At 38.4% G+C, this 24,801-nt stretch overlaps 1 protein-coding gene across 12 annotated transcripts in view; it reads right to left on the bottom strand.

Moving 5' to 3' along the window:
* The window catches only part of KDM6A (lysine demethylase 6A), a 194,788-nt gene that overhangs the window by 55,215 nt on the left and 114,772 nt on the right, over window positions 1-24,801 (bottom strand). For all 12 annotated transcript variants that reach the window (XM_051827032.3, XM_051827033.3, XM_051827035.3 and 9 more), the window contains 2 exons: window positions 14,931-14,985; window positions 10,345-10,379 (listed from right to left, as the gene is read on the bottom strand). In XM_051827032.3, coding sequence (XP_051682992.2) covers window positions 10,345-10,379; window positions 14,931-14,985 — 90 coding nt within the window. The remainder of the gene's footprint in view (window positions 1-10,344; window positions 10,380-14,930; window positions 14,986-24,801) is intronic.

Genomic DNA, 24,801 nt, shown 5'->3' with positions numbered 1-24,801 from the left:
CTACATAGTTGTTCTAAGGATCAAATGAGATAAAAGCTAAGGAAATCAGAGCTATCAATATACAAGTATATAAATACTTTATGTCAACATAGGGGGATTTTAGAGAATTGTTTAGGTCATCAGTAGTTATTAGACTTTTATTCATCAACCAAACTAGTGTCCCCAAAAAATTAACCTGGCCTAAAAAGGTGGGTTGGTTAATGAAGGATGGGGCCAAGTTCCTCAACTATATTTTTCAATCAACAAACATTTGTTGAATATCTAATATATAACCAGAACTGTTGGGACTACAGTGCAGTGAAGAATACTATGTACAATAACAGCGTGATCCTTTCCATGGAAGAATGAGTACATTAAAGATTAGAATACTGGTAAGCTAAGCAGAAAATGCAGAAAGAGATTCTATTTCACAAAGACCTTACTAAAACATTTAAGTTATTGATTGATATAATAAGACAGTGAAAACTCCAAAATGATTTCAAATAATATGATCAGATTATATTTTAGGAAGACCACCTTATGGAATTATTTCAAAAAACATCAAAACACTGCCCCTAACATTAGTAATAAAAAAAACCCTGATATTTAAAAAAAAAAAATGGTTGCATCTTACTCAGAAATATGAAGTTGCATGTCTAGATTGTACCATCTACAAAAACCAACAATTGCTCTGAAGACCTAACTATCAAAGGTAAAAGTGTAAAAGCTACAAGAAGAAAATGCAAGAGAAACAATTTATTGAACATGGCTGAAAGAGCAGAAATCCTAAGAGTAAGATGTGACTCAAAAAGTATAGATAGGCCGGCGCCGCGGCTCAATAGGCTAATCCTCCACCTTGCGGCGCTGGCACACCGGGTTCTAGTCCCGGTCAGGGCGCCGGATTCTGTCCCGGTTGCCCCCTCTTCCAGGCCAGCTCTCTGCTGTGGCCCGGGAGTACAGTGGAGGATGGCCCAGGTGCTTGGGTCCTGCACCCCATGGGAGACCAGGTGCACCACCTGGCTCCTGCCTTCAGATTGGCGCGGTGAGCCGGCCACAGTGCGCCGGCCGCAGCGGCCATTGGAGGGTGAACCAACGGCAAAAGGAAGACCTTTCTCTCTCTCTCTCTCTCTCTCACTGCCCACTCTGCCTGTCAAAAAAAAAATTAAAATTAAAAAAATAAAAAGAAGTATAGATAGAAAAATAGGTGATGCACATAAACCCTATTATAAACATACAAGGTGAAAAAATGTCAAGTGTACATCTCTAAAAGAGAAAATTTGAGTTTAAGCGATATACTACCTTCTATCATTCAGACTGAAAAACGTAAGTTGAGTAATTCCAAGTATTGTGGAGATGAGAGTAAAGGAGAACACTCAGGTCCTGTTGGAATGAGATTTACTCCTGAGTTGGGGGACAACCTAGATCTAAGCCACTAGACAAGTGGAAAAACAATATAGGATACATGTTTATAATAGAACATTAAGTAACAATTGCAAATGTAATAAAAGCAAAATGAGCTCAACAATGTTAAATAGAAGTTTTGCCACAGGTAAATGTTACAGCAGCATTCCACAGTCAGCTTTAAATGCTAGACAAAATATAAATGTCAACGATCAGAAAGCACTGGAGAGAGACGAAAATCTGGCAAAAACCAGAGGAAAAGTGAACACTTAGAGGAGGAAAACACACGGGATGAGTAACTACCCTTTTCTTGGACTTTCACCTCAAGGCAGGTCTCAACTGATGCCTGGCTGGCTGGTACTCAAGTAGAAATCAGCAACCTTAATTAGCCTGAAGAATCATAGGGCAAACTTTGAGGTTACCACAGATCTTGAAGTGAGGAAGAAAATCCCAGCAAGGAGAGTGTCAGAAACAGAAAGCAACAAATTCCGTATATAAACATCAATTCATAGACTCTCATTTTCCACAGCTTCATAGTAACACTGCATAAATGCATCATGGTTTGAACAACCATACTCCAGCATATATTTTAGGTTTTTCAAATATTATGCAATTACAAATAATGCTTTTTTTTTTCATATTTTCAAGGTAGATTCCTATAGTAGGGGTGTTGCATCACAAGGTAAATACAGGGGCCCGCGCTGTGGTGCAGTGGGTTAACGCCCTGGCCTGAAGCGCTGGCATCCCATATGGGTGCTGGTTCGAGACCCAGCTGCTCTACTTCCAATCCAGCTCTCTGCTATGGAGTGGGAAAGCAGTAGAAGATGGGCCAAGTCCTAGGGTCCCTGCATCTGCGTGGGACCAAGAGGAAGCTCCTGGCTCCTGATCGGCACAGCTCCGGCCGCTGCAGCCAACTGGGGAATGAACCATCAGATGGAAGACCTCTCTCTCCCTCTCTGTAACTCTGACTTCCAAAATAAATATCTTTTTTTTTTAAAAAAAAAAAAAAAGGGTAAATACAAATGTAAGCTTTGAAAATTGTTGTCAATTGTTCTAGAAAGGCAATACTAGTTTGCATTTACACAATGCATAAGAGGGTCTGTTTCCCCACAGCCGTTTCTAATTTTCATTGATTTCATAGGTGAAAAACTGTGTTTCAGTGATGCATTTATCTAACTTTGATGAGTAAATTTGAGTATTTTTCCAGGTATAAGGACTACTTTTATATGTATTTTTTTTCTGAAGTATCTGTTCAATGCCTTTTCCCCCATTTTTCCATTAGGTTCTTATTTTACCTTGAAGTTCTAAAAGTTTGTTATATATTAGGGATAGCACCCCTTCATCAGTGGTATATGCTGCAAACATGTTCTCCCAGTTTCTTAAGTGTCCAATGAATTTATGGTGGTACACTATCATATAGAGATTACTTTCCACTTTGTTTAGACTGATTTGTCAACATTTTTATAACTAAAATGGCTTTTCATACATGAAGTTTAAAGAGGATTTTATGATGTTTTCTTCTAGTATTTCAGTATTATCAATTTTTAAATATCTTGTCCCTAATCCATTTGAAGTTTATTCTTATGAATGATTTGAAATATGGCTTTAATTTCATCTTTTTCTAAACAGCTACCTAGCTGTCCCAGAACTACTATTATCAATAAATCCATCACAGTACCAGGAATTTAAGATACCACCTTTATCATATACTCAATTTCTATATGTACATAAGTCTGTTTCTGGGCTTTCTAGAACGTTCTACCTATCTATTTGTTCATATGCCAGTATCATATTTTTAACTATATATTTATTATTATACCTTAACACATGAAAAAGTATAACCCTTACACAATTACCCAACACACACCTTTTCCTTATCAATTTATTTAATTCCTTATCAAAGTTTGTTGCTATTTTTATAGATGCTCAGTTACACTTAAAAATTAAGGAGGATCAACATCTCTTTTAAGTTCATTCCTAAGTATTTACTTTGCTCATGCTGTAAAAGGGTATTTTCTTCATGTTATGTTCTACCTAATTACTGTGGCTGAAGGCTATTAATTTCTAATCAAACTGGCTAGGACCTGTAGTACAATAATGAGGAGCAATGGAGATAGTAGACATCTTTGCCTTATTCCTCATTCTAGCAATAACGTCTCTAATATTTCCCCTTAAGTAAAATCCTGGCTCTGGGACTAATGTACACAGGTACTCCAAAGTCTGTGGAAAGGAATTAAAAGAACTTCAGGGGGATCAGCATTGTGGCATAGCAGATAAAGCCACTGGCTCCTGTCCTGGCTGCTCCACTTCCTTCCTAACTCCCTGCTAATAGCCTAGGAAAAGCAGGGGAAGATGGCCCAAGGAGACTTCCATATGGAAGACCTGGAAGAAGCTCCTGGCTTTGGCCTGGCCCAGCTCTGGCTATTGAGGCCATTTGGGACTGAACCAGTAGATGGAAGGTATCTCCCCCCAATGCCCAACCCCAACTTTTAAATAAATACATCTTTAAAAAAAAAAAAAAAAGAAAGATGAGTTCAGTCTAATGTCAGGAAAAAGAAATCTACTCATAGTTTTTTCAAAATGACATGTTCTATAACTTTCTGTTCTGAAATACCCTTGCAGAATTCTCATATGATCCAGTAACCCCCACTTCTGGATTTCTGTCAAAAAGAAACGAAAGCAGAAACTTACACACCTATCTTTAAGCAGTATTAGTCACAATTGTTAAAAAGTATAAGTGACCACCAACAGATGAATGGATGAACAAAATATGGTATACACACGACAGAAAATTTCTCAGTCTACAACATGCCTGAATCTTAAAGACATCATGCTAAGTGAAAGATGCAGAAGAACAGATACTGTATGATTCCACTTATATGAAATACCTAGAATAGTCAAACTCACACAAACAGAAAGAATGATCATTGCCATGAGCTGTTCAAAGAGGATAATGGGAAAGTTATCATTTATGATGAGAGCCAGAGTTTTACTCTTGGATGATGAAGTACATTTTTAAAAATAGTTAAAATGGTAAAATTTATGTTATATATTTAAAAAGAAGATATTAAAGCACTATGGAGCAGAGAATCAGGGATTTTCATTTGCATTGTATTTTTAAAATATGTAACAGGTATCCATAGTGCACAGGGGACATTTCGTCAAATACATGTGACTCCTAGTATCTGATAAAAAGCTGATATATAGGCACAGTGGTTAAATTGCCGCTTGGGATATGCATATCTCTTATGAGTGCTCGGTTCAGTTCTAATCCAGCTTCCTGTTGATGTGCACCTTGGGAGGCAGAAGGTGACGATGCAAGTATTTGGGTCCCTGTTACCCATATGGGAGACTGGGATTGACTTTCAGGCTCCTGACGTTGGCCTGGTCCAATATAAGCCATTGCAGGCATTTGAGAAGTAAACTAGTGGATAGAAGACCTGTTTCTGTCTCTTTGCCTCTTGGTCTCTCCCTGTTTTTTATAGGATATCGGAGCCATCACCTGCTGCTTTCCAGGATGCTGAAGCAGAGGAGCCAGGACATGAACCAGGAACTTGGATATGTAATGCAGGTATTCCAAGTGATTTAATAATTGCTGGTGCTGTGGCATAGCGGGTGATGCCACCGCCTGTAGTGCCAGCATCCCATATGGGCGCCGGTTTGAGACTGGGCTGCTCCACTTCTGATCCAGCTCTCTGCTATGGCCTGGGAAAGCAGTGGAGGATGGCCCAGATCCTTGGGCCCCTGCGCCCATGTTGGAGACCCAGAGGAAGCTTCTTGCTCCTGGCTTTAGATCAGTGCAGCTCCGGCCATTGTGGCCAACTGGGGAGTGAACCAGTGGATGAAGACTTCTCTCTCTCTGCCTCCCTCTTCCTCTCCTTCTGCCTGTGTAACTCTGACCCTCAAATAAATACATCTTATTAAAAAAAAAAAAAAAAAAAAAAAAAACCTGATGTGCCAAATGCTCAAGCCTAAACAGTTACTTTTTATATTTAACCAGTTTATACTGATATTATTTGTGAATATGGATTTTAAAAATCTGACAGTAATTACATATGGTTAGTGTTTACTGCTAGCTAACAAAATAAATAGCTCCAAAGCAGTTTCTCTGTGTAGGAATTAGTCTTTCCATTAATAAAATGAAGAAGGAATTCAGTATCATTTTGTGATCTCTGAGGGTCCTCACCACACTACCTTCACAAGTCATTTTGCTTTTTAAAATTTTTCAACCTTATCATATGCCCATAGTGTAATCTTACCTAAAATTATATGAGGGGGTCTTCAAAAAGCTTGTAGAAAATGCACAATACAAAAAAATTATCCATGGATTTCAAAAGCTTTCTGCACCAATATAAACTTATCTTTCAATTCCACTTTTCTATGAAGTTTTTATAGAATCCTCAGAGATTGTTATCAGAGATTTTTTGTTTTATTTATTCTGAATGAGTATTAAAAATTTATCCGCAACAGAAAAAAAAATGGAAAGCATAACAAAGAACTTCAAAATGCACTCCAAAGCTATAGTAAACACTGCACAGTACTAGCATTAAAAAAAAAAAAAAAAAAAAACACAACACCACAAAGACCAGTGGAATAGAGAACCCAGAAATAAATCAACACATCTATAGCCAACTGATGCTCAACAAAGGTGACAATAGCATACACTGGAGAAAGGACATCCTCTTCAATAAACGGTGGTGGAAAAAAAACCAGATGTCTGTATGAGGAAGAGTGAAACTAAACGCTACCTCTCACCCTATCAAAGATCAAAGACCTAACTTTAAGACATGAAACTATGAAACTATTAGAAGAAAAGATAGCAGGAACAGTTTGATAATTTTCTGGATAAGGCCCCCAAAAGCATGGATATATACACTAATATCAATCTAAGAAGTTTCTGCATTGCAAAGGAAAGAGTGAAGAGGCAACTTACAGAATAGACAAAATATGTGCAGACTATTGAAATTATTCATCCAACAAAGGATTAACCTCCAGAATATCAAGAGAAAAAAAAAAGATTTAAAAAAAATGGATAAATCATGTTAATAGACATTTCTCAAAAAAGAATAAACAAATGGCCAACAGTACACGAGAAAACATTCAACATTACTAGTTATCGGGGAAATACAAATCAGAACCATGAGGTATCATCTCACACCTATTGGAATGACTATAGGTCATGTTATTGAGGATGCAGAGAAAGAACTCTGATACATTGTTGGTAAGAATGTAAATTAGTACAACCATAATGAAGAACAGTATGGAAGTTTCTCAAAAACCTAAAAAACCCATATGATTCAGGAATCTCACTTCTGGATATATATAAAAAGGAAAGTAAATTAGCATAAAGATATACCTGCACTTCCATTTTAACTACAGTACTATTCATTATTAACCAGGATATGGAGTCAATTGAGGTACCCACTGATGAAGAAAATATGATATATATATACACTGGAGAATAATTTATCCATAAACAAGAAAGAAATCCTATCATGTGCAGTCAAATGGATGGAACTGGAGGACATTATGTTAAGTGAAATAAGGCAAGCACAGAATGACCAATACCACATATTCTTACACATATATGGAAGCTCAGAAAGTTGATCTCTAGTGACCTAGGAAGTGTAGGAGGAAAACGGGATATAGGGAGGTTGGATAATGAAATTCAAAATCCAATTACATAGGAGGAATTAGTTCTAATGTCCTACAGCACAGTAGGGTAACTATAGTTCTCAACAATTATCTATTTTATAAAGAACAAAAGAGGAATTTGAAGGTTCCTCAAAGAAAAGAAATGATAAATAATGCTTAGGTAGAGAAAAAATGTTACTTGCCATAATTTGATTATTATACATTGTTTACATGTATTCAATTATCACAATGCACCTCACAAATAGGTGCAAGTATTATAGGCTAACTAGAAAAAATTAAATTCTTTTAGTTTTACAAAGGGAACAAGATTTTATGTACTTGAAAGGCAGAGTTAGAAAGAGAGAGGGAGGGAGGGAGGGAGGGATGGAGAAAGAGAAAAAGAGAAAAAGAGAAAGAGAAACCTTCCATCCACTGGTTGACTGACTCCCCCAGTGGCCACAAAGGCCAGGGCTGAGCCAAGCTGAAGCCAGGAGCCAGGAGCTTCATCCTGGTCTCCAGGTATATAGCTGGGACTCAAAAATTTGGGCCATGTTTTGCCGCTTTTGCCAGGCCATTAGCAGGAAACTGGTTAGGAACAGTAGCAGCCAAGACTTGACCAGCCCCCATATGGGATGCTGGCATCTCAGGCAGTGGCTTTACCGGCTATGCCACAATGCCGGCCCTGCATAACAAGTTTTAAGAGCATAATACTTCCTATCATTGTACACTCCCTCCTCTCCTTTTCTTATAATTTTTACAATGACATATTTTCAATTTTCTTTATACTCACAAGCTAAAGCCTCCACTACATACAGAATTCAACAGGTAGTAAGCAGAAAAACCACCGTTCCTCAAGAGTATAGATAATGGCTATAAACAATTCCTCAAGAGTATAGAAAATGGCTACAAACAATAATCAAATCTCAAAACAAAACTGATCAAATGAAATAAGCAATGGGAGAGGACCTCATCCCTAATTACCTTCACAGGATTAAACCAAAAGACCAACAGACAACTTTTTATTAGAAACAATGAAAAGCTGAAGACAATGGAATGCAAAATTCGAAATAGTCAAATGCAGAATTCCAATCTGCTAAAAACACTCATTAAAAAGAAGTATCCTGGCTGGCGCCGTGGCTCACTAGGCTAATCCTCCGCCTTGCAGCGCCGGCACACTGGGTTCTAGTCCCGGTCAGGGCACCGGATTCTGTCCCGGTTGCCTCTCTTCCAGGCCAGCTCTCTGCTGTGGCCAGGAAGTGCAGTGGAGGATGGCCCAGGTGCTTGGGCCCTGCACCCCATGGGAGACCAGGAGAACCTGGCTCCTGCCATCGGATCAGCGCGGTTCACCGGCTGCAGCAGCCGTTGGAGGGTGAACCAACGGCAAAAGGAAGACCTTTCTCTCTGTCTCTCTCTCTCACTGTCCACTCTGCCTGTCAAAAAAAAAAAAAAAAAAAGAAGTATCCAGGGCTGGCTCTGTGGCACAGCGGGTTAAAGCCATGGCCTAAAGTGCTAGCATCCCATATGGGTGCCGGTATAAGACTCGGCTGCTCCTCTTCCAAACCAGCTCTCTGCTATGGCCTGGGATAGCAGAAGATGGCCCAAGTCCTTGGGCTCCAGCACCCACATGGGAGACCCGGAAGAAACTCCTGGCTCCTGGCTTCGGATCGGCGCAGCTCCAGATGTTGCAGCCATTTGGGGAGTGAACCAGTGGATGGAAGACCTCTCTCTGTGTCTCTACCTCTCTCTGTAACTCTTTCAAATGGATATAATAAATCTTTAATAAAAAGAAAAAGACAAAAAGAAAAAAAAAAAAGAAAAAGAAAGAAAGATCAGGCTGGTGCTGTGGTTTAGCAGGTAAAGCCACCAGCTACAACACCAGCATCCCATATGGGTGCTAGTTCAAGTCCCAGCTGATCCACTTCCGATCCAGCTCCCTGCTAATGCTCCTGGGAAAGTAGTGGAAGATAGCTCAAGTGCCTGGGCCCCTGCACCCATGTGAGAGACCTAGAGGAAGCTTCTAGCTCCTGGTTTTAGCCTGGCCCAGACCCCTGGACATTGTGGCCATTTGGGAGTAAACCGGTGGATATAAAACCCCTCTCTAACTCTGCCTTTGAAATAATTAAAAAAATTAAAAAAAAAAAATGTTTGCTTCAGCTAGTGATGATCTCATCAATAACTAGAAAAGCTGAGGATGAAGGCGGGACAGAGATCAGAACTCAATCTGGATACATATCAATTCTCATTCAGTGGTTATGGGTGTGTGGGTAGGGAAAGCAGGTGGTGGTATTAAGAGATGCAGAAATCTGATAGTAATGTTTTAAAGTTCCCAATGGTAGCTCAGATTTGTAAAGTTTCCCAGGTAATTCTGTCAAGCTATCTCATTATGCCTTATAATAATACAAATAACAGGATTTAACAGCATATATATACTTGCTTTATTGTTACACTTAGGACAAAATATCAAAGAGCAGACCTTACCAATTACGTATATAAAACAGTATTTTATTTATCTCACATTTTCCATAGCACTGACTAAAGTGAACCTGCCTTAATCATATAACTAAGCAAAATCTGCCATATACAAAAACAAAATGTTCTAAAAATTAAACCAAAACAGTCTTTAAATAAAGTTGACACAGGGCTGACATTCAGCTTTTAAATAAAGTTAACACAGGGCTGGCACTGTTGTATAGTAGTTTAAGCCAGCATATTGGAGTGCTGGTTCAAGTCCCAGCAGATCAGCTTCAAATCCAGTTTCCTGCTAATGCACCTGGGAAGGCAGGAGGTTGGCTAAAGTTACTTGGACCCCTGTCACCCACAAAGGAGACCATATTGGAGTTTCCAGCTCCTGGCTTCAGCACAGCCCAAACCTGGCTGTTGCAGCCATTGGGGAATCCATCAGCAGACAATCTCTCTCACTGTGCCATTCAAACAATCTTTTGGAAAAAAAAAAAAAAAAAAATGCAGCCATGAAAGTAATGGTAATGACATCAAAAGGTAAACCAAACATGCCCTTCAAATAGAGATATTTCAATTTTAAGAGAAAGTCAAACTACATAAAAACAATGTATTACAATAAGCACTAATAGGTATTCTGAAAAGAAAACAAGGCATTTGGCTTTAATAAAAGGAATCCTGAGTATAGCTATTTGCAAGCCCTCTGTGTTTAACTATCTAAGCAACATCCTGAACACATTTAGAGTACAAAAAATATAAAACTGACATAAAAGGTAGTATTGAGCACTCTGCTAAAACTATCTGCATGTATCTCATTTCATCAAAACATGCTATAGGTGACAATATTTGTTTTAAATAGGTTAATACGCTTACCTGGGTTTCATATAAGTGGGCAATGTGAAACTGAACTGCAAAGGATGATAGAAAATGAAAAAAATCAATAACAATAGAGCAAAGTTTGGGCTAATATAAAATGTAAAACGTAAGCATCATCTATACTGTACAAATATTAGTTAACACAGAAATAAAACCTTTTATGTACTTTCAATAAAATAGAATATATAAACAAACATACTAAGGAGCATAAACATGTAAGTCACATATATTATTTGCCATTATCAGATGAAATTTCCATCAATGTTGTTATTAACATTTGCAGGTGAGTCTATATCTTAAAAAGTTAAAAATAGCAACATAAGCAAATAAAAAACCTTAATAATCTATACATTTTAAGATACAGTATTAAAAACTGAGTTCTAAGTCAAAAATATAGCAAAGTCAGTATTTAATTCTAAAAATCTATTAAAACCTATAAAAAGCCTCTAGATTGTTTTTTGCTTATACCATATGTTACAGAAACTATGAATACTTACAAAGAAGTCATAGACTAGGATGACAATGGTAATAACACAAAGAAAAAATGAGTGGTTTCCTTTTTAAACTCTTCAGAATTGGACTGCATAAGTTTTTTTAAAGTTCTATCAATTAAAACACAAGAAGAGCAAATAGTCCTAAGACTAAGAAATGTTAAAAACAAAATAAAAACAGAGTATTTCAGCCTTTATTTCCAGCTCTTGCAAATACTTAATAATCAGTCTATGAATGTCTTAAAAGCAATAATGAACCAGGAGCCAGAAGGGGATAAACACTATTTAATTTCATTTTTAAATGACCACTCTCTGTTTTAAAAATATTCTATGTATCTGGATTACATAGTAGGAATTCAAGAAGTCTTAGACTCATTCAGAAGTGTATGCAAAAAAAGTGTATGCAAAAAGTTTATACACACTTTAAAAACAAAGATCCCAGCTATCATCAATTTCTCATTGTGGTGTATACCAGGAATTCCCGCTCACTGACTCCCTTAACTGTAAGATTCACCTGGAAGGCTTGTCCATAAAACAGATTCCTGAGATTATGAATCAAAAACCTTAGGCAAAGCATGGAAAGCTACTTTTTTTATTCAGTTCTGCAAGAGCTGTGACACCTATTATCTAAATGAACACTTGGGAACAGCTGAACAAAACAACCATAAGCTCCTTGTCAGAAGAGCAAGATATGCAAACCAAACAAAATAATAAACTTTAGAATCAAATAACATCTCTGGATCAAAACTACTACATTTCTCCATAAATTAAATGATAAATTAACTAACCAGATATGAGGTAAAATAATGTGTTTGTCTTATCTTTATAATATGCAAAGTACCACCGAAGGATTTCAAAAAAAGTCAAGATCTATAGAATGTACCAATCAGTGATGACATTAAAAAATGTGTTTGGGGCAGGCATTTGGTATCAAAGTTCAGATGCCATTTGGAGCATGGGGGACTGAGGTTGTGGCACAATGAGTTAAGCTGAGGTTTGCAACACTTGATTGCAACACACTGGAGGGACTCTAGGAGGCATGGCTGCTCTGGCTCCAATCTAGCTCCATGCAAATGTTTATGGGAAACCAGCAGACAATGTCAAGTACTTGGGCCCCTGCCACCCATGCAGGAGTTGTTCTGGTTTCCTGGCTTTGATCTGGCCCATCCCCAGCCTTTAGGGCCATCTGGAGAATGAGCCAGTGGACGGAAGATCTTGTTTGCTCGCTCTCTCTCAAATAAATAAAATAAATCTTTTAAAAACAACAACATGCCACTTGGGATAACCTTTCCGTATTGGAGTGTCTGGATTACAGTCCTGGTTCCACTTCTGATCCAGCTTCCTGCTAATGTGCACTCTGGGAGGCAGCAGGTGATGGCTCAAAAACTTGGGTCCAAGCCATCCATGGAGAAGACCCAGACTGAGTTCCAGGTTCCGAGCTTCCACCTGGCCTAACCTGGTCTGGTCTGGTCTGGACTGGCCCTGGTTATCGTGGGCCTTTGGGGTGAACCAGCAGATGGAAAATGGCTGTGTATCTGTCTAGGTCTCTCTGCCTTTCAAAAAAAAATAAAGTGTTGCAAAGAAAGTAGAGAGAGTAATGCTTTCTACTGTTAAATTGTTTATAAAGTTAACTAAACAGACAAATTATCCAACAGAAAGAAATGCACAGCAAACTCCAGTGACCTACTCAAGATGGTTTAAGTGGTTCTCTTCAAATTTAACATGTTTCCGACTCCATGGCACTCATTCTACAGGTGTTTCCCTCTTAAGAATAATGACCTGTAACTAAGATTTAACCTTGACAGAATAAAATGAGAATTTACCAAAATATTTACTTTGAAATTTTTTAAAAAGTCCCTCAAAGGGCCAGTGTGTGGTAAAGCAGTTGCCACCTGGAACACCCACATCCCATACTGGAGTGCCTGTGAGTCCCAGCTACTCGGCTTCAGATTCACCTTTCTACTACTGTGCACACTGAGAGGGAGCAGATGATGGTTCCCATACTTGGGTCTCTTGCCACAAACGTGGGAGACCCCAGTGGAATTTCTGGCTCCTGGCGTTCCATCAGCCCAGCCCTGGCTGTTATGAGCAATTAGGGGACTGAAACAGGATGGAAGATCTTTCTTTCTGCCTTTTAAATGGGAAAAAAATAAAAATAAAAAAAAAAATAAAAAAAAAAAATCAAGTCCTTCAAAAGTTCTTCAAACTGACAATTACCAAAGTTAGCTTTACAATATTAGTAATGATTTAAATAAAAACAAGGTGCTTTCTTATTTGTATTATATTATAGATAGTTTATATGATTTGGGTATATAATAAAGGAAAAAGGATAAATTAGCACTTCATAAATTATTAAATCAATTAGTTAAATTATCTTTCCAATCTAACCTAATATTAGAGACTATAAAATATTGCTGCATTGGCTACTTTTCTGTTTACTCCTCAAATACACTGATCAATACCAAACCCTGAGTTTCACTTAAAGAAAACAGAATTTTCTTATGTTTTCTCAGAAAACTGCCTTAAGTAGAATTATGAGATAACTGATCTGGCTCAGGTGATGATTTAACCTATGCTATTGCTTATTCTGTGCTTTATTCAACTTTTTACCTGATTCATCAATTTCCTTGAGCATTCATTTCTGAACACTGACACTATTTTCTATGCTGTCCAAAAAAAATTCAAAAAGCCAAGTAAGTCATAGCATAATACTGCTTTTTTAAAATCTAAGTCAAGGAATGAAAGTTTTCATAAACAACTGGTCAATTTTTCTTGCACTCAGTGAGTTTTTTTTTTTTTTTTTTTTTTTTTTTTTTTTTTTTTTTTTTTTTTGACAGGCAGAGTGGACAGTGAGAGAGAGAGACAGAGAGAAAGGTCTTCCTTTGCCATTGGTTCACCCCCCAAATGGCTGCTAAGCCAGCGCTATGCCAATCCGAAGCCAGGAGCCAGGTACTTATCCTGGTCTCCCATGGGGTGCAGGGCCCTAGCACTTGGGCCATCCCTCCACTGCACTCCTGGGCCACAGCAGAGAGCTGGCCTGAAAGAAGGGCAACCAGGACAGAATCTGCCGCCCTGACCGGGACTAGAACCCGGGGTGCCGGCGCCACAGGTGGAGGATTAGCCTAGTGAGCCGCGGCGCCAGCCTCAGTGAGTATTCTTAAAATTACTTATTGGGTATGTCAGTACACACTAAATAAACATATTAATACATAGTTATTGATAAATACATTATTATCAATTCAACCTGCTTTTGGAAGTAAAAAAAAGAAAAAAAAAAGGAAAAAAAACCCTACTTGGAACCAAAAAGCAATGGAAACCACGTCAGAACATGTATCACAAATGCATTCTTTTTAAATTAACTGAGGGGCCGGGGACATGGCCGTGGCGCAGTAGGTTAAAGCCCCAGCCTGTAATGATATCCCATATGGGCACTAGAGTCCTGGATGCTCCATTTCCAATCCAACTCCCTGCTAATGTGTCCAGAAAAGCAGCAAAGGATGGTCCAAGTCCTCGGGCACCTGCACCCACATGGGAGACCCAGAAGAAGCTTCTGGTTCCTTGCTTCAGATTTGCTCAGCTCCAGCTGTTGTGGCCATTTGGGGAGTGAACCAGCAGATGGAAGACACCCCCCCCCCCCCACCAATCTCTGTCAAATAGATAAAAATACATCTTTTAAAAAACTATAAAAAATGAATTACCTGAAAAATCACACCTCAAGCTTTGTAATATGATACATAAGGCTCTAATAAAAATCAAAGTATATATTTATAATTATCAGCAATTTTAGTGCCATAAAGCAGGAATCAGAGTTACCACATAAGACTCTTACACACATACACACAGACACAATCTTCATCAGTGCAGATAATTTTAATTCAACAACTTCACTGGTCTATCTATTTTATAGACATAGACTGTTCATAATATATTGTCTCAAATGTTCCACTGGTACAAGTAGCCATGACAACCAACCGTTACACTGAACAATTCTAGATGAAGAAAATGCATAAAAATTCATCACTAACAGCAGCAGTAGCAGCCATGAAGTAATCTGAATACACGTAGAAAACTATGGTACTTAATAATACTTACTTTCAGCATTGGACAAAGTGCAAGGATTACAGTCAACCAAAGCTAATTGGAAATGCTGCAAGAAGAAGAGAATGAGAAAATTAATGCACTAAAGTTAGACTCTCCCAGTTAACACTTTAAAATATTTTTCAAGTACATAAGGTCTAATAATAAAATTATGTTACACAAACAAAATGTACCAGCCAACCAACTAAAATTATTCTGAACATTTTTGTTGACAACTGATACGAAAAGTTGTTATGCAACTAAAATGTACTAGCCAATCATCTAGAGTTACTCTGAACATTTACTACTAATAACAGACATACTACTGAGTTATTGAGACAAATGAGAATTGTTATTCTATGTTCATTTTTATTTATATAAGAAAGCTTTGGGTTTCTTAAGTCTTCAAGTATGTGGTATTAAAGAATGGTTTAAATGGAAAATCATTATTTTCAGAAATTTAAGTCCAATGGTATTGTCAAAATACCATATCTTATCTCAAAATGAAACCTGCATCTTTGAAACCAGAATAATCACTCTGAGAACTGTCACAAATTCTTCAGTGATTCTTCAATAATCATTGTACTTAAACATCTTTTAAATAGTCTGTGTTCATCTATGAAAAACTGTTCATTCAGAATGCATGTTTAGAATTTATATAATTCTTCAGGCAATATTAAACCACTAATAAATCACAATGTTCACTTATAATACTATCATATAAGCCTACCCAGAAAATACATGTTAATCTGAATGTACAACACTAAACCTTTAATCCCGCAAATTACCATCAGTCATTGGGTGACATTTGACATCTAGTTTATCAACATCAAACCTGGTATATAACTAATTAAGAGATGACAAAGAACAACCACTAGATATAGTATTTAATCTTTAAAAAAAGTAAATCTCTTTGAGCTCTTCTAAAATACTCACAATTCCATATTTAAAATTTCTGAGTTTCTACATATTTTACCATTAAAAGTAAATACACAGCCAAAGTACAAACTCTTAAAAAAATAATCAATCACAATAAGCTCATTCTCTTATTCACAATCCAAACATCTAACTAACTGGACTAACTGGAGACTGATATTCATAATGACAATTTCTAGATTTAACTCTCCATAGAATTTTCTTTTATCAAAGGAAATAATCATCAGCAAGCATTATGTACTGTATTTCAACACAGAATCAACAAAACTGTACTTGATCAACTAGAATCCTCAATTAATAATAAACTATCACCTACATAGTTGTACAAGGAAAGAACAAGTAGCAAGTGTCATTTGGTATGATCATAGAGTAGCTATTGCATCTACTCAAAAATGTTTGTTGTGTGCATGCCATAATTAGACTAGCTTAGATTTGCAGTATTCTTACAACCACTAACAAAATGACTATAATCTTTAAGCATTAAATGTTTAATCTATTCAACAAATATTTATCAGGAGCCTATAGTGCCCTAAGGACAATACAGAAACTAGTGATAAAATGGTCCACAAAAGTGAAAAACTTGCCATAGTTGACTGAGCATTAAAAAAAAAAAAAAAAATCCAGCATGTGAACAATTCAGGAACTGCTTTTTATTTTCCCTTGGTCCATTAAGCAAACTGTGTAATCGTTAAACATCCCCTTTTTAGGGTGCCACGGTAACAATGGAAAACAGACTATGTTTAAATGTGAGTACTATGAGGGCCAGAACTGTGGTGCAGTGGGATAAATCCCAGGCCTGCAGTATTGGAATCCCATATGGGCACCACTTCGAGTCTCAGCTGCTCTACTTCTGAACCAGCTCTCTGCTATGGCCTGGGAAAGTGCAGAAGATGGCCCAAGTCCTTGGGCCCCTGTACCCATGTGGGAGACCCGGAGGAAGCTCCTGGCTCCTAGCTTGGGATTAACTCAGCTCCGCCCGTTGTAGCCATTTGGGGAGTGAAACAGCAGATGGATGATCTCTCTCTCTCTCTCAAATAAAATAAAGCTTTTTTTTGGCCGGCGCCGCGGCTCACTAGGCTAATCCTCCGCCTAGCGGCGCCGGCACACCGGGTTCTAGTCCCGGTCGGGGCGCCGGATTCTGTCCCGGTTTCCCCTCTTCCAGGCCAGCCCTCTGCTGTGGCCAGGGAATGCAGTGGAGGATGGCCCAGGTGCTTGGGCCCTGCACCCCATGGGAGACCAGGAAAAGCACCTGGCTCCTGGCTCCTGCCATCGGATCAGCGCGGTGCGCCGGCCGCAGCGCGCCGGCCGCGGCGGCCATTGGAGGGTGAACCAACGGCAAAAGGAAGACCTTTCTCTCTGTCTCTCTCTCTCACTGTCCACTCTGCCTGTCAAAAAAAAATAAATAAATAAATAAAAAAAAATTAAAAAAAAAGAAAAAAAAAGAAAAAAAAATAAAGCTTTTTTTTAAAAATGTGAATACTATGAAAGTACAGCATGCTTTATAATCAATTACTTTCCTCTAGACAAAATGAAAGCACAGCAGTTACACATTCAGATGGTACTACATTTCTAAGTCTATTCAAACCCTGCAAACATAAATTAATATTTAGATGGAGAAGACAATACTTCTCCAAACTGAGCCACCAAAGGAAACAAAAACTGAAGTGAAAATAAACAGCTGTTAAGAATGCGATATTTTAGTTCTATGATTTAACCAAAATGCAATGAGGAAGAACAGAGAAATGTATAGGTCAAACCTCAGCAAACATTCCATATTATCAGAATTCAAGATCCTGCAATGAAATCAAGCAGGAGCAGTTCTGGACCATCTTTTTTATAATCATTAAATAAGGATTAGCCTAGTGAGCCAGGGCACTGGCCCTGATTACTTTTGTAACACAAAGTACTAACTGCACACAAATGGTTTCTAACATCTAACAGATTCTGGCAATCTTCATTTAAAAACAAAGAGGGCTGTTTCTTTACCATTTTACCAATGTGATCTCTTCTAAAAATTTCCTTAACAAAAAAAAGGAAGTGGGGCAGTAGCTTAATCCTCTGCCTGCAGCACCAGCATCCCATATGGGCGCCAGTTCTAGTCCTGGCTGCTCCTCTTCCAAACCAGCTCTCTGCTGTGGCCTCGGATAGCAGTAGAAAATGGCCCAAGTCCTTGGGCCCCTGCACCCACATGGGAGACTGGGAAGATTCACCTGGCTCCCTGGCTTTGGATCACCGCAGCTCCAGACATTGCGGCAACAGAAGGAAGACCTTTTTCTTGGTCTCTCCCTCTCAGTGTCTGTAACTCTACCTCCGGAATAATTAAATAAAATCTTAAAAAAAAAAAAAAAAAAAAAAAAGAAGACAACACATACCGCAAATGTTCAAAATCCTATCTCAAGCCCTTCTTTTGGGCTCCACGTTCCTCTGTCTGGACCAACATCTGATATCCCTCAGGTACCTCCAACTCAATACACTTACAGATGGCCCACCTTTATTCACATCCTTGTCACTGTCCAATTCCAAAACCTGCTGTTACTTGCTTCATCCACCTACTTTAGTGAACCATAAAGTGAACGAAGCCCTAAATGATAAAATGATAAATCTCTCCACAAGTTAAACAAATTTCATTAAGATCTATAGAATGCATAAACTTCTATCCATCCATGTATCTATCCTTTGAGAAAAATCATTTTGCACTAACACTCCTGCTTACATTTTTTCCTATTATGTTGTCCTAACTAGTCTTCTTAAAATCCTTTTATTCCTATCGTATTTTACAAAAGTATAGGTATGTAACTGAACAGAATTTTTACAAAACTGGTCTAGAGTATGTCTAATACTTATATACAAATGATAAAAAAGAATATGAGCTAACTTAATTTCCAAGTTCTTTCAATTTTAGTGCTCAATTTGCACTCATATCAGAATAAGACTGATACATACACAAATAACTAACACAAGGTAGACATAATATCTATGTTATACAGGGGGATTCAGCAATAATTTGCAGCATGAAATTGTTTTGGAATTTATATAGCTACATTTGAAGATCAAGTATTTATAACCAGAAAATTAGCCAGTTATGAGTAAGCACCAAAAATCCTTTTAATTAGAAATTACTTCTGTAGTTTAAAATACTGAAAGAGAGATGGGGTACCTGAAATCATAGTAACTTCTCAGTTTAAAACCAACAGAACAAAGACAAACACCCAGAAAGAATGGTTACTGCACATCTATGAGCACGCTTATCATTTTCAAATAAGCATTTTGGAAGTATGTAATAGAACTCAGGGCAGAAATGAATATCAAACAGAAAAACAAAAGTAGGTTGGAAAAGAGACATGGAGAAGTCATTATTAAGCAGCTAAAAAAAAAAAAAAAACAATTAGGAGATCACCTCATATCAGAGAAGAGTATCTAGGAAACATTACAAGGTAAAGTACAAGTTTTGATGAGAAGTAGAAAAGAACAAGGGAACTATTTCTTCCCTCACAAGTGAAGAAAAACTACACAGAAAACAAAATAAAAAGCAATCGCCATCCTCTGCCAAAATGATCTGTAATGCTATACTCAGGAGAAACAGCCAATGATTGGAAGGAAAAAAAAGATTTAAATCATCAGAAATGACTGGCTTATAGTATCCTCCATCAAAATCAAATTTCTTACCAATTATAAAAAGGCAAAAAATATCTAACAATATGAATTTATATATAAAGAACCAATAGATATAATGAAGGAAGAAAAATACAGTATAGCTAATACTAACAAAGGACCCCTCCTCACCCAACCACCACCATCACCACAAGTTTACTAGAACACACTAATACTTTTTGGCATCTACTTGGTGGTTTACCTAAAAACAGTGGGTATTAAGAGTTGCCCTTGCACCCACAGAGGGAACCCAGAGGAAGCTGGTAGCTCCTGGCTTCAGATCAGCACAGCTCCGGCTGTTATGGCCAATTGGGGAGTGAACTAGTGGATGGAAGACCTCTCTCTCTCTCTCTCTCTCTCTGCCTCTCCTTTTATAACTCTTTCAAATAAATTAATCTTTAAAAAAAAAAAGCCAAAGAAAACAAAAGAAAAAGAAGCTTAATTTGTGGACCTGGCCCTAATCTTGTAAGTGCTACATCCAATACCAGAGGACATTAAGTAAGAAATCTAATAAATAAAAAGTACCAAAAAATAAATAAAACCGGGACTGGAGCTGTGGCTCACTTGGTTAATCCTCTGCCTGCGGTGCCAGCATCCCATATGGGTGCCGGTTCTAGTCCCGGTTGCTCCTCTTCCAGTCCAGCTCTCTGCTGTGGCCTGGGAGGGCAGTGGAGGATGGCCCAAGTGGTTGGGCCCCTGGACCCAAATGGGAGACCAGGAGGAAGCACCTGGCACCTGGCTGCAGATCGGCACAGCGCCAGGCATAGTGGCCATTTGGGGGTTGAACCAACCTAAGAAGACCTTTCTCTCTGTCTCTGTCTATAACTCCACCTATCCAAAAAAAAACAACAAAAATAAAAATAAAAGAAGCAAAAGAGCAAAGAAAGAAAGGGAGAAAGAGAGAAAGAAAAAAGATAGTTAAGGCCTCTCTCACTGTCTCTACATCCCAACCAATTCCTATGAAGACCCTATGAATGCAACTTCTATGATATGCCAATATTCTATAAACCCTTCTTGAAAATTTTCTGTACGTTCCTGGTTTTATGTTACAAGCCAAATCCTACAGCAGTCTGAAAAACTCCCACCAGAGGCTGGTGTTGTGGCACAGTGGTAAAGCGACGCTGGTATCCCATATGGGCACAAGTTCATCACCCAAAAGTTCCACTTCTAATACAGTTCTCTGTTAATGGCCTGGGGAAAGCAGAAGATGGCCCAAGTGTTTCAGCCCCTGATATGCACGCGGGAGACCCAGATGACGCTCCTGGCTTCAACCTGGCCCAGCCTTTGTGGCTAACTGGGGAATGAACCAACAGATGGAGGATCTCTTTCCCTCTCTCTGTAACTCTGACTTTCAAATAAATAATTAAGAATCACATGGGTGAGATGTACTCCCGTCCCCTTTATCTCGTTTACCACAGTATTCAAGATTTCAGTAAGAGGTAAACTATTGAGCATTATGAAGGAAATAGGGAAGGAAAAGTATGCTGAAATAATACCAACTTTCATTATCTTCAGACATCTGGACTAACAAAAATAAACTGTTAAAGCATCAACAAAAACATACGATATTTTAGAAACTTAAGGCACGCATAAAATTAATGTAATACCTAGCATTTAAATTCTCAGCAAGTATTTCTACAATACATAATTCACAGTATCTTAAGCACATGAAACAAACAGCCTGTGCATCTCACATTAATAAATACAACATAAAAGACAGAAGGCATTTTAGATTTCCTAAACAGCTTCTGAAAGGAAGTACATGTCAGCATGCCTTCAATTATTCCTTCTTCCTTTAGTACCTCAACATTTTAAAAAAGAAGACAATAAAATTTCTAAGTATATACACTGTATAACATCAAATCAGATACCTGGAAATGAAGTAGTTCCTAGAGAAGAATAAGGTAAACAGAAAGCAGAACTGCTATTTCACTCAGAAGTTCGTGTCTGATATAAGACACATGCTGAAAGAATAGGTGAACTGGGGCATTTAGAGAAAACCACTGTTCACACAGAAAAAAAATTTTAAGAGTTGATAAATAAGATGAACTTGTTCTATTTTTCCAGCATGCCTAATGATTAGGCATTTTATCATTGTATAGCCTCTTCTATTTCATATTTCTACCCATACAAGATACCAAGACCCAGTAAAATGCCAAGCAACACACAAATCTCACTTGAGTTTAACCATCTCCTTTGAACTGCCTCTGAAATTCTTATCTTCCTATCCCTTTTTTTAAAAGATATATTTATTTATTTATTTGAAAGTCGGAGTTACACAGAGACAGAATGAGAGGCAAAGAGAGAAAGAGAGGTCTTCCATCCGCTGGATCACTCCCCAGATGGTCGCAATGGCTGGAGCTGTGCCAAGCCACAGCCAGGAGCTTCTTCGGTGTCTCCCATGCAGGTACAGGGGCCCAAGCACTTGAGCCATCTTCTACTGCTTTCCCAGGCCACAGCAGAGAGCTGGAGTAGAAGTGGAGCAGCCAGGACACAAACTGGCGCCCATATGGGATGCTGGCACTGCAGAGGGTGGCTTTACCTGCTATGCCACAGCGCTGGCCCCTCCTATCCCTTTCACATTAATACTTTCAATCAGAACTTACCATCTTTGGATATCAAATTATAAGGGAATTACACAGGCATCCTAATAAATGATACACAGGTCCCCATTTGAAGAAAAAAAAAAAAAAGCTGCCTTGAGTTACTCTACCATTAGAATTCCAGAAAAAAAAAAGTCCTAATATGGACCTATTTTAATGATATTAAAAACATGTAAACAGAGACTTTCCAATCTTTGTGAAATTAAACAATGCACTAGCATTAACTGAAGGAAGAATATGGGTGTTATCACATCTTACTTTTGCATTTATTAGCTTCACATAAAGGAAATAATCTGAACAGTTTGCAAGGATATAAAATTTAGAAGCATTATATAAAAAACTATTTGCCAAAAATCACTGTATGTTTATTATTTTTATTGCAGTAATGATAGCTTTTTTTTTTTTTTTTTTTTTTGGCCAGGCAGAGTTAGAGAGAGAGAGAAAGACAGACAGAGACTTATAGACAGTGAGAGAGAGAGAGACAGAGAGAAAGGTCTTCCTTCCATTGGTTCACCCCCCAATGGCTGCTACGGCCAACGTGCTGCGCTGATCTGAAGCCAGGAGCCAGGTGCTTCCTCCTGGTCTCCCATGTGGGTGCAGGGCCCAAGCACTTGGGCCATCCTCCACTGCCTTCCTGGGCCACAGCAGAGAGCTGGACTGGAAGAGGAGCAACCAGGACAAAATCCGGTGCCCCGACCGGGACTAGAACCCGGGTGCTGGCGCCACAGGCAGAGGATTAGCCTAGTGAACCACGGCGCCAGCAAAGCATACTGTTTTAAATATAAAAGATATGCAAGATAATTTTCATCACTATCATTAAAAGGTAACAAAATGGAATCCTGAGTAATCAAATGGCATTAAAAAGGCATCTAATCTTACCTAAGGGAATACTATCTGAAACAAAGAAGAAAAGCAACAAAATACCACGTAGGAACTGTCACCCTGAAATAGACTCTGGTTCAGATAATATTAAAGTAGTTCCCAAATTAAGAATTGATTTCTCAGGCTGTGGTGTAGTAGGTAAAGCCGCAGCTCCGGTATCCCATATGGGTGCTGGTTCAAGTCCAAGCTGCTCCACTTCCAATTCAGTTCCCTGTTGATGCGCCTGGGAAAGAGGCAGAAGATAGCCCAAGTGCTTGGGCCTCTACAACCATGTGGGAGACTAGAAAGAAGCTCCTAGCTTTGGGCTGGCCCAGTTCCAGTCATTGCAGCCATTTGGGGAGTGAACCAGCAGATGGGAGATCTCTATTGTCTCTCCTTGTCTAACTCTGCCTTAAAATAAATAAATAAATCTTCAAAAAAAAAATGAACTGAATTCACCACCATTCACTAAACACATTTAAACTTTACTGGCCAATCAATGGGGAAAGTAATACTATATTAAAAAGTGAGCATTAACTTTACAATTCTGAAGACGGGCAGAATGACAGAAATACAAGCACTGAATCCTGGAAGAGGACAATGGATTTCACAATCGATATTTATACTGGCTCAAATTAGAGAAGCTTTAGTTGGTAGATAAACTGAGAATTGAAACATGGCTGGAAAAGCTTACTTGCAAGATATGGGGGGGAAATTACATGAGTATTATGAAATAAATTATATCTTAAATATTTTATCATCTAAATATACTATAAGAGAGGGAGTTTGGCATGGCAGTTAAAACATCTATACCCCATAGAGAATGTCTGGGTCTAAGTATAAACTCCAGTTTCTTGCTAATGCACACCCTGGGAGGTAGCTCTAGTAGTGGGGTCTTTGCCACTCACTTGGGAGAACCGAATTGAGATCCTAGGATCCGTTTTCTGCATGGCCCAGGCTAAGCTGATGTGGGTATTTGGGGAGTAAATCGGTGGCTGAAAAATCTCTCTCTTTCACATATCAGTAGATAGAAGATTCCCCCTACCCAATAAATAGTTTTTTTTTTTTTTTTAAATAGCAAATGTAAAAACAAACAAACAAAAACAGCATTTACATGCTGCAATCCCTCTTTGGACAGAAAAGTAAATGAGGTGACGATAAGACCCACCATGGAAAAACTGACATTCCATCTTCCATAGCAAGTTAATGATTTTACTCACTCTTCACCCTTCCATTAGATGGTAACAGTGTACTTAGGGTATTGAATTTTATTTAAAGACTGGGTATCGGGGTCATCGTTGTGGTGTAGCTGGTAAAGCCACCACCTGCAATGCAGGCATCCCATATGAGCTCTGATTCTTGTCTTGGCTGCTCTACTTCCAATCCAGTTCCCTGTTAATGGCCTGGGAAAAGCAGAAGATGGCCCGCAGTGTTTTGGCCCCTTCTGCCCACACAGGTGATGTGGACAAAGCTCCGGGTTCTAGCCTGGCCCAGCATTGGCTGTTGTGGCCATCCAAGGAATGAACCAGCAGATGGAAAATCTAACACTTTCAAATACATAAATAAATCTTTTTTAAAAAAATGATTAGACATAACTGGTCTAAGAGAAACCGCATCACCTTTGAAATGGAATTAATTAGGAATGGCCATGTCACTTATTCTGGCCAATGAGATGCAAGGTAAATATTTTTTGAAGAGATAATAGGAAGTCAAGATCTTTCTCCTCCATTAAAAGATGATGGTGGTGATTTTCATTATTTGAGCACTTATAAGACAGCACTACACTAAGCACCCACACCACTGCTCTATAATGCCTTTCTCTAATGAGACATGAA

The sequence above is a fragment of the Oryctolagus cuniculus genome, chromosome X, assembly GCF_051225735.1.
Source record: "Oryctolagus cuniculus isolate XC-2025 breed Fujian yellow rabbit chromosome X, ASM5122573v1, whole genome shotgun sequence".
Classification (NCBI taxonomy): domain Eukaryota; kingdom Metazoa; phylum Chordata; class Mammalia; order Lagomorpha; family Leporidae; genus Oryctolagus; species Oryctolagus cuniculus.
This window is presented reverse-complemented; position numbering and strand designations above follow the sequence as displayed.